The sequence below is a fragment of the Mauremys reevesii genome, linkage group 5 (genome assembly GCF_016161935.1).
Source record: "Mauremys reevesii isolate NIE-2019 linkage group 5, ASM1616193v1, whole genome shotgun sequence".
Lineage (NCBI taxonomy): Eukaryota > Metazoa > Chordata > Testudines > Geoemydidae > Mauremys > Mauremys reevesii.
Genome location: NC_052627.1, coordinates 45,424,021 through 45,435,464, shown reverse-complemented (window position 1 = coordinate 45,435,464; position 11,444 = coordinate 45,424,021). Strand labels below are relative to the sequence as shown.

Below are 11,444 nucleotides of genomic sequence, written 5' to 3'. Positions count from 1 at the left end.
TTTTGTGACTACAGAGCTTACCTGTGCTAGACACTCTTTTCTTGTCTGCTAGCGTCTAGCTTACAAATATTAGTATCATTTGTATTTTGTAGACAGATCAAAATAATTTAATTGGTTTCTATTAACTTTATAAGAGGTGTTTTAGGAAGATAAAACATGCCTTGAAAGAGTGGTTAAAACACCCATTATCCTCTTTTTATCATTTAATTGTTAAAAAGAATCAATATAAAACAAAGCATTATCAAAAGAAATAGCCTCTTAAATTATTTATTTTAATTGCCACATCAATTTGAAGCCGTGACAGAATACAACTTAGTTCCAGCAATTTGAAAACAGACTTTTAAGTAGTTGGAGGGGGGGCTGTTTTTTGCTGGAGTTTGTTTTGTTTTGTTTTTTAATAACTGTGTTTGTGATTTAAAGAGTTACTTGATTGTAGATACTGATTAAGCTATTTCCACAGGTCTGATGCAGGTTGCTCCCAGTTCTCTCCCATAATCCACTTTAGACTGAACCTTTTGAAATACTCTAGACGATGGCTATAGGTGAGAAACAGGCACACACAAAAAAAAAGCAACTTGTAAGTAAAAAATAAAAGTTTCAACATCCATTTTAATAACACACTTCAAAATGAATGGTTTGCTGCAAAGGTGAGCTGGAACATTACATTGTAGCAGGGGGGCAAAGACACCATAAGGAACCTTTTTGGCAGGCAAAGATTGTTGAACTTTAGGGAGAGCATGGCTGTGTCCTGCTCTGGGGTCAGGAGAGAGGGTGGAGTAGGAGCTTGTATAAGTAGTTCTATTCCACCTGCGTATTCCCCTGCATAGGGGGAATCCTCACAGGTTGGAACAAATGACTTTGTGTCTGCTTTGCATCCAAAACAGCTCAAAGCCGCCAGAGCAGAGCTGCAAATCCAGCCCACAATTAAAAAAAACATGACCCATCTGGGACAAATACACCAATGGAGACTTCAAAGGGACTTCTTATGCTTAAAATCAAGCACCTGCTTAGGTGCTTTGCTCAACCAGGGCTTTGTAAATTAGTACTGGGACCCTGAATTGGATCCATTAATGAATGGGGAAAAACTAGTGGAATATGCTCTTGTAGAGCAGCGATGACTCACCGATGTGGTGGCTCCTGCTGGTCATCCTGGGAATTAGCTCAATTCCAGCTCAGAGCGCACTCTGCGGACCAGTGTCTTGCCTGCCTCAGGCCCCGTGTCCCTCCTGGACCCCGGTGCCCCTTTACCTTGGGGTTCTGCCCCTGCAGTACCCCCAAACTCTGGGTCTCCCCTCCCAGGGAACCCCCAACCCTCTAAACCCACCTTGCCTCAGTGGCTACTGCCAGTCATCATTTGGCCCCCTTGCCCTGGGGCAGACTGCAGTCTGTCAGGGCCGCCCAGAGGGGGGGGCAAGAGGGGCAATTTGCCCCAGGCCCCGAGCTCCACAGGGGCCCCCACCAGAGTTTTTCGGGGCCCCTGGAGCGGGGTCCCTCACTCGCTCCGGGGGGCCCGGAAAACTCTTGCGGGGCCGGGCGCAGGAGCTTCTTCTGCTCCCGGTCTTTGCCGACAGGGGGGTCCTTCCGCCCCGGAGCGGAAGGACCCCCCGCCGGCGAATTACCCCCGAAGACGGAGCGGGACCCGCCGCAGAAGTTCAGCTCGGTCTTCGGCGGTAATTCGGCGGCGGGGGGCCCTTCCATTCCGGGACCCGCCGCCGAAGTGCCTGAAGACCCGCGGCGGGCCCCCCCCCGCCGCCGAATTACCGCCGAAGACCGGGCTGTGCTTCGGCGGCGGGTCCCGCTCCGGCGGTAATTCGGCAGCGGGGGGCCCCCGCCGCGGGTCTTCGGGCACTTCGGCGGCGGGTCCCAGAACGGAAGGGCCCCCCGCCGCCGAAGACCCCGGGCCCCCGGAATCCTCTGGGTGGCCCTGCAGTCTGTAATGGCCACTCATCACTGGCAAGGGGGTAGGACCAGCTGCCTCTGCCTATTCCCAGGCTGCACCTCTGTAGCCCCAGTACCTTTGTAGGCCTTCACCAAGGCCTGCAGCCTGGGGGGTTACCAGGCTGGAGCTCCCTTGCGCTATTCCCTAGCACTGCTCCAGTCCAGGTACCTTGCTCTCCAGCAGCTAGGCCCTCTCCTGCAGGGCTGGAGAAAGACTCCTCTCAGCTCCTGGCCCATAGCCCTCTTATCAGGGCCAGCTGGGCCCTAATTGAGCTGAACACACCTGTGGCTGCTTCCCCAATCAGCCTAGCTTGGCTGCTTGTAACCCCTGCCTATCAGAGTGGGGCAGCCACCCCACTACAGCTCTCTACAGCTTGTTTGCATGTCACAGTATATTTCCTCTAGTATATACATTTCTCATAATTGTGAATGAAAAATACTTTTAAACAGGAAATTCTGTATTCTCATTAGCTGAAATGTATTATTTCAGACTACAGTCTGCCTCTGCTCTAGGAGTTTCATCTAAACCCTATTAAAGTAAATGAAAGGACTTCTACTTCCAGGCTTCAATGGGCTTTGGATCAAGACTCAAAAGGCAGTTTCATAATTTTTATCAGTGTCACGCTGAAAGTATTTCACCACATTACACTGCAGTAGGAAGGATTTCCCATATTTGCTGTATTAGTAGTCATGGACAAAAGAGAAAACAAGCATAAATAGGATACTGGTTTTGTACTCACAAATTAGGCCCCTGTCCATGTTCAATATCCTCTCTAGGTATTGGATACAGTGCCTCATATGTTCTTCCAATCCCAGACCCATGGATGGCATATGAATTCATCTTGTCAACACCAGGTGGGAAATACCTCCAAGGAATAAGTGCTGTGCCATTCCATTTGTTCCAGTTTATGTCTGCTTTAAATATCAAGTCAAGTCCTTTCTTTACACAGGATTTAAAAAAAAAATCAAAATGTCATCCTTGTTACATAAATATAAAATTAATATCACTAAATATGTTGAACTAAGGCACCTTCAGACAAACATGAGTGTGTTTTTTAATGACCTAGATAAGGAATATTTATACATGACATTAGAATTAAGAATCTGTTAGCCACACTATCAGAGGCTCGTTCACCTGCACATCTAGCAATGTGATATATGCCATCATGTGCCAACAATGCCTCTCTCCCATGTACATTAGCCAGACTGGACAGTCTCTACACAAAAGAATAAATGGACACAAATCAGATGTCAAGAATTATAACATTCAAAAACCAGTCGGAGAACACTTCAACCTCCCTGGTCACTCGATTACAGACCTCAAAGTCGCAATACTCCAACAAAAAAACTTCAAAACCAGACTCCAATGAGAAACTGCAGAATTGGAATTAATTTGCAAACTGGACACCATTAAATTAGGCTTGAATAAAGACTGGGAGTGGATGGGTCATTACACAAAGTAAAACCTATTTCCCCATGCTAATTTTTCCCCTACTGTTACTCACACCTTGTCAACTGTTGAAAATAGGCGATCCTTATTATCACTACAAAAGTTTTTTTTCTCCTGCTGATAATAGCCCACCTTAACTGATTACTCTTGTTATAGTTAGTATGGTAACACCCACTGTTTCATGTCCTCTGTGTATATTATATATATATATACACACACCTACTGTATTTTCCACTGCATGCATCCGATGAAGTGGGTTTTAGCCCACAAAAACTTATGCTCAAATAAATTTTTTGGTCTAAGGTGCCGCAAGTACTCCTTGTTCTTTGAATTTGTTAGTGTTTCCATTAAAATATCAATTACTATTTCATAATTGTTTATCCATAATATATGGATTGTTTATCTCCTAGTAATGAATTTGACATGTACATTTAGAATAATGAAAACAACTGAAGATATGTTCACGCAGCAAACAATGTAATTACATATGGAACAGAATTCTTGGGTATTACTTTTACAAGTAGATACAAGTATAGGTGTTGTAATACAAAACACAACTGAATTTCTGTCACAGAAATGGACATTGATTAGTTGGTGTCATTTTAATTGACTACCTATTTTCTTTCTCCAGACTGTAATGTTAATAATGCACTTCAGAATGAATGTAATGCTTTTGATAAGGGGATCAGATTCTGCTAATCTAATCCTCAATAATCAATCCCTGCAGGACCGTACAGCTTCATTTCTTGAAGGATGCAGACAGATGAAAAAGTGTATTCATATTTTAATATTGAGGCAGAATCCCTTGTTGAGTAAAGCTGTCTATGTGCTATCAAAATATTTCCAGGGTCCCAGATGTACTGTCTCACCTGGGTTACACGGCTGCATAGTTCTAATGGAATAGTGTTGCCATGGTCTCTTCCACTGTGTTTTCCCAGGACCCCAGGGTCTCACTTCACTCCACCATGCAAAGGAGGTATATATAAAAACTGATACAGAACTTCTATAGGGTTCTATAAAATATTCTAAGGTAGAGGTTAGCAAACATTTTTAGAGGGTGGGTGAACTACATTCTAACACACAAATTGTACCATTTCACCTCCAAATCCCAATTGCTCAGGCCAGTTCCCCTGCTAGTCTCATTCCCATGGACCACTTCCCTCCTATTTGAGATAGCACAAAACGCTTCCCTCACATTTTGATAAATACAGATCTCTGACAACTACAGCAATTGTTTACATGGAAAAGTAACATTAAGAAATAAAGTAATGTATATAGCTATATTTTAATACAATTTGGAAGCTGACAATGAAAAGAAGCCAGCACAATACATCTAGCAAGCAGGGGCGGCTCTAGAAAATAGGCTGCCCCAGGCAGCGCGGTGTGCTGCGCCGCCCTTTCTCGGTCCCGCGGCGGGTCCCCTCTTCCCACGGCTCCGGTTGAGCTCCCGCGGCAGGTCCACCGGAGCCCCGGGATGAGCGGACCTCCCGCGGGCACGGCTGCGGACGGTTCGCGGGTCCGGCGTCTCCGCTTGAGCTGCCGCAGTCATGCCTGCGGGAGGTCCAGCTGAGCCGTGGGACGAGCGCCCCCTCCGCAGTCATGCCTGCGGCAGGTCCGGTCGTCCGCGGCTCCGGTGGACCTCCCACAGGCATGACTGCGGCAGGTCTACCGGCCCAGCCTGCCGCCCCCTAGAGTTGGCCGCCCTAGGCAACAGCTTGGTTTGCTGGTGCCTAGAGCCGCCCCTGCTAGCAAGCATTCCACAAACCACCAGCAAGTGCTCCAGGGACCCAAGTTTGGGGACATCTGTTTTAAAGTGACAACTATTGCGAAACGGGTTCACAAACCCCTTTTCAGATACCGTTTTATTTTTTAATTGTTTTTAATGATACTGTAGGTTTTAAACCTTTTCACTACTTCCCATGGCTGTGTCATTGCTAGGTCTTTCAGGTATTACATAGCATACCCTCCAAAGAGTGCAGCCCTTCTTTTCAGAGCATTCAACACTCTTTCTGGAAAAACACTACTCTCAACTTTTCTACTCATCATCTGTACAATGGTCTAATAAATGTGTGGTAACACATTTGTGCATGCGTGCATGTATTCTTGGATTTACACATTATGTAAGGCACAGACTGTCACCATTCAAAAGAGACAGTAGCTAGCTGCTTGCTAAACTAGGGTTATACTCACTCTTATTATGTAAAGGTACAGAGTGAAGTTAAAGCTAGCTCCCATTCAAATTTGAGCTAAAATCTTTAAAAGCTAAGGAGAATAGTGACTGTAGTTGCAGTTGGATGAAATTAAAGAAAAAAAGAGTTTGTGGAACACGGTATAGCTATTGTCTTCCTAATTATTGCTTAAAGATTACAAGTAAGTCTATTAATTACTACTAAAGCAAATTCTCCTTCAACTCGACAGGCAGCCCTACTTCTTTTAGATGTTGAAATCTTCAGTTTAGTTTCTAAAATAACTAGATTTAAAAAATCAGGAGACTCCTTGACTTGAGGATTAATCACTTGAATGGCTTTCAATATTCAACACTGTATGCATCAGAGTTTTACTTATTCTTTTTGAAAGGTTCAATAATTTCTACAGAAAGCTACAAATTTTTGACCACTTTACAGAATACAATAGAAAATTATGTTCTCCTGTAAACTTATATGGGATATTTCAAGAGCCTATAGAAAGGATGTCATTCTCTATTGAATTCTGTAGGTTTTTAGTGTAATTTCTATATATTCCTATTAACCCTATCATTGGCTGCCCTGATTTTTTCTGGTGAGCGTAGCAGCAATCAGAGGTACTGTTGAAAAATTACTCTAACCTCCATGTACAATTTGAAGACCCATAGCCATGTAGCCATAAGGACGGCTGTACCGTGTCAGACCAAAGGTCCATCTAGCCCAGTATCCTGTCTTCCGATAGTAGCCAATGACCGGTGCCCCAGAGGGAATGAACAGAGCAGGTAATCAAGTGATTCATCCCGTTGCCCATTCCCAGCTTCTGGCAAACCTTTTCACTACTTCCCATGGCTGTGTCATTGCTAGGTCTTTCGGGTATTACACCTTCCCCTACACCTTGCCTCTTGAGCCATGTCCACAACACAAGAATAATAGAATTTGGTGGACAGAAAGCCTATAAATTGGCAGTCATAGTGTGGAATCTGGTTTAGCTGCTAAAGGAGTAGAGAACTATCACATTCTTGGCAAAATAAAGACCCATTGGGAAGTAACTGCAAGAAAAACCTTGAAGCGCATACAGAGGGGTGGGTGGCAAAGAGGGCTGCTGAGAAATTAAGTCAGCCATACCCTTAACTATAAATTGTGTGACCATGTAATAAAAGATGCTAATATAATGTACATATGTGAAAAATGTTGCTCTGAAATTTGCTATCCTTTGTATGTGTAATATTCTCTGCTTAACACTGCCTTAAAATAGGTTTGTTGGGAGTATTTTTCATTTACACTGAAGTACACTAGGCTCTATGAGAATTTGTTTTCTCGCTTTTGTGCGAATCTTACCATTTGTGGGTATTACTCATTGGCAATTGAGAAATCTATTGTTATGACTGATATAGTGGAACTAGCCATCCTTATTCATGTGGTCACTGATTCAGATGCAGAGAGAATGAATTCCTTCATTGATTCCTTAAAAGAACACAATAACAAAAGGTCAAGATATTTTGATGCGCTGAAGTAATTTATGTCAGTAAAACAGATTTTTCAGAAGATATTATCCTCAATTACAACCGACTGAGCCGAGTCAATGAAAACAAAAAATATACTGAACTGTGTTGAAAAATAATCATAACTCTTTATACTTCCACTGCATCATTTCCTGGTATGCCTGCACTGCACAGAAATTGAACTATGATTCCATGATTATAGTGGATTTTAAATCAACCTGACATTGGTATTTGAAAAAGAAATATGTTTCAAGTTTGCTACTATGCAGTCCAGATTTCTATACATGTCATTGTATATTGCAAACTAATGGACTGTAGAGAATGCAATACTATTCTTTTGTTTATTGGACTAGTCTTTACAGATCAGGAAATTAAGTCAAATTATGTTCTGTCTTTGGGTGTTCATCTTGTACTTTAAGATGAAGTGACTTGAGGAAGAATAAATAGGCCATAATCTGATTAGTCTTGCACTGATGTAACTCCCTTGACTTCAGTGGAGATACTTCTGATATATGCCATTGTATCTAAGAGGAATCTCAAGCCCAGTGTCTTTTCCTCTTCAAAACAAACAGAACCACCTGTTCCTAAAATCAAAAATAATTTGTTTCTCACTGCTGGGAAAAGACTAGTATTGTAAACAGGAGACTATAAACATAGCAATATGCTGTTAAATTTAATTTTTCAAAACATGAAAAAGTAATTTCCTTATTCCACCCCCCCTCCCCGCACACACACACACACTTTTAAATGTTCATAAGTAAAGGAACACTATCAAATTGAACATTAATTAAATGTAGTTTCACATACAACATCCATCTGAGGCCTACAGTCAGTGTTTATGGTTTTAAAATTCACACCCTTGGTTTTGAAATTTCTCTCTCCCGTTACCCTGTGAAAGACCCAAACATAACTGGATGATCTGATGAACTATCTGACTCTACGGGGGAAGCAATGAAACTGATTAAACAGGTCAATTATGTACTAAATAAACAATCCGGTAGAACAAAAAGAAAAACAGTCTCTCTCCCTCTCTTTAGCCTCAGTTATAGTAATCTTAGGTGTTACAATACCTGTAACAGGTCTGTAACAACATAAGTGTGATTTTTATGTTGATAGAGTCCCTTTTTACAATAGCAATCTCTGGGTCGGCCATTTCCTGGAAGTGAAACACCAGTTGCAGGAGACAAGGGGCAACATGAATGTTAAGGCCCCTCACTCAGCCATCATTGCTTAAATATTAGCAATATTTCATCCCCCAGGGGAAAGTTCTGGAAGTTTTGCCATTTATTTCAACAAGAGTAGGACTGGGACTTTAACTACAAGAACGCTTTTTAAAATTGCACTTTACTCACCTTAAAAATCCTTTGTCAATACAGGAGGTGAACATTTTCTGATGAATTCTCACAAAGGTACAGAGCTCCGTGCTAAATCAAACATCATTACTACAGTGTACGGACCTTACAAAATCCATCTGCCAAAGATTTCATGCAAGACAGAAATCCTGTTCAACTCAACAGAAGCCTGAAGTGCAGTGTTCAGTTAACTGACACTGTGAGCCAACAGTAAAAGTATCTGTGCAATCTATACAAGGATTTCAAGGGATATTAGACTGCTCAGTATTTAAATATTAATAAAAATAAATAAAAGCTCTAAAGTGGCAACAGTCACTTACATGGTGTAACCAAAATTTTGTGTAAGAATGTGTCTAGTGGTGAATTTTTTTTATTATTAAATTTGATGGAACATCCATGGAACCAATTTACAACTGATTAGCAGGCATACATGTATTACTCAAATAAACTGTACTATTCCTATGATTTATGTTACAGGAATATCACAAATGATAAAGTGAAATGTATTGTCCCTGATTATGACCAAGAAAAAAAACCAATGAAAGGGGAAAAGGATAAAGAGAGCAATGATTGCAATTTGCAAACCTGTTGGTAAAAAAAAAAAGTGGAAATCCATTAATTTTTAAAAGATATTACAGAAATTGTTTTACCATGATTATTCTCAATCTATTTTTTAAATCATTTTTAAAAACAAATGACCTGTACTTAATCTTGAAGCTAGTATTCCTCAGACAGAGACCTACCATGAAGTGAAATAGTTGGCAAAGTGAGCAACAAGAATAAAATGAACACCATTTTGTGTCTTCCTAGGACTCATATTGAGAAATAAAATGATTTTATTCTCATTGTAAAAAAAATCCTGTACAGTGAGAAAACATTTTATAGTCATTTTTTAAATGTTTTCATTTTCAGAAAAGAACCTTAGGGATTTTTCCTTTTTTAAACATATTTTAAAAATTGTTTTATTGTATTTCTTTTTCATCTCCCACAAAGTAGTAAAAAACAAATTAAAATATAATGTAGAATATGAACATCAGGTCCCTATTCAATATTCACTTCCTGAGCTTAAAGGACGTCTGGGAATGTTACAGTGGTCCTTTCTGAAATGAACCAGTCAAAACTAGTCTATGAGAGCCAGATTTTCAAAAGTGTTCAGCTCCCATATAAGCACCTAAATAAAGTGTCCAAATCTCCTTTAAAGATGATCTGCAATGGAAAGATATGGCTTTGTATCATTTTCTTTATATTTCATAAAGAAGCTGAAAGTCTTCACACATTGGAGCATGTATCTTATCCATCTATTTGTCTAATCTCCCTTTTGTACTGGACGCATTATTGTGATCTCTCAGTAAACCTGATTAACTGGGATGGGAAGAGGTCTTTATTCAGGTTGTTAAAAACAATTTGTATTTTGTTCCTATTCATTAACTCAATCATCCTATATCAACCGTGAAAAAAGTCTCTGTAAAAAGATTCAGAACACCTGTCAATTCATCTAATGGCTAAGGGAGCTCCTAATACACTTTGTGTTACCCCACAAGTTTACCAACAACATTTCTTCGAAATTAAAAAGACAGAAAGAGATTAAATTTAATAGTGCAAAGTGCAAGGTCATGCACTTAGGAACTAACAACAAGAAATTTTGCTATAAAATGGGGATCTATCAGTTGGACTTGACAGAGGAGGGGAAAGATCAGGGTGTACTGGTTGATCACAGAATGACTATGAGCTGCCAATGTGATGTGGCTGTGAAAAAGGCTAATGCAGTCCTAGGATGTGTAGTAAGAGGAGGCCCTAAGATATAAACCTTGGTATCAGAGGCCCGGTATGAGGCCTGAGGCCTGAACTAAAGTAATGGTCAAGACTTTGCTAACATAAAGCAAAGTTAAGCTGTGAGCCAGAGGCAGGCCCTGCTCACAGAAGCTGGCAAGGAAAGGGCTGATGCTGCAAGAAGATACATACCTAAAAGGTACTGAACACTAGATATCAGAACATTCACATAATTGCACATTCCACACAAATAACAAGAACAGGCTGACCCATCCCAATGACAGGGCCAAAAGGGTGATGGATAGACTTGTTTTGTTCGAACCAACATGTACAAGGTGAGAGGCGGCACCTTACTACGTAGAGGGGTTGTACCTTGCTACGTAGAAGGGTTGCACCTCATACGTCAGGAGTGATGTGTAGCTTGTTTGTACCGGTGTATAAGAATGCATCCCTGGGGCGGTGTCTTTGTCCGGCCGAGGGGGCAGTGGAAAGTCCCGCCACTGACTGAGCCAAGTCCATTGACCATGGGCGCATACTCGTAGTATGCCCTGATTTAGGCTCAGAAACCTATAGGGAACTATTATTGTGTCCAATACGGCAATAAACCTGGCCGATGTGCCTTCGTACCTTACTAGACTCTGTGGTCATTGGGGGTTCTCGTCGGGTCTGCTGTGTCAGCTATCTTCGAAGAGCTGGGGCAGCACACAGAGGGAACACACGCATGCAGCCGAGTGATATCAACATTGGAGAAAGCAGAGCACCACACCGGTAGCATCTGACAACTCTTCTGACAACAGGATGCATCAGGCGAGGTATTTCCAGTAGAGATAGGGAAGTGTTAGTACCATTATACAAGGCACTGTTGAGACCTCTTCTGGAATATTGTGTGCAGTTCTGGTCTCCCATGTTTAGGGAAGATGACTTCAAACTGGAACAGGTGCAGAGAAGGGATACTAGGATGATCAGAGGAATGGAAAACCTACCTTATGAGAGGAGACTCAAAGAGCTTGGCTTGTTTATCCTAACCAAAAGAAGGCTGAGGGGATATAAACTGCCCATCAACAAGTTTAGGCTGGTTTCTAACCATCCAGAGGAGTGAAGTTCTGTAACAGCCTTACATGGGGAACAGTGTGGGCAAAAAACCTAACTGGCTTAAAGACCGAGTTTGATAAGTTTATGGAGGGAATAGTACAGTGAGACTGCCTACAATGGCATGTAGCTAATCTGTGACTGCTAACAGCACATATCT

At 41.7% G+C, this 11,444-nt stretch overlaps 1 protein-coding gene across 1 annotated transcript in view; it reads right to left on the bottom strand.

Moving 5' to 3' along the window:
• Positions 1–259: 259 nt before the first annotated feature.
• Positions 260–11,444, bottom strand: part of LOC120406137 (UPF0462 protein C4orf33 homolog) — a 29,071-nt gene continuing 17,886 nt past the window's right edge. Inside the window, exons 6-7 of the mRNA XM_039540484.1 lie at positions 2,679–2,878; positions 260–536 (exon numbers count right to left, since the gene is read on the bottom strand). Coding sequence (XP_039396418.1) covers positions 449–536; positions 2,679–2,878 — 288 coding nt within the window. The 3' untranslated portion in view covers positions 260–448. The remainder of the gene's footprint in view (positions 537–2,678; positions 2,879–11,444) is intronic.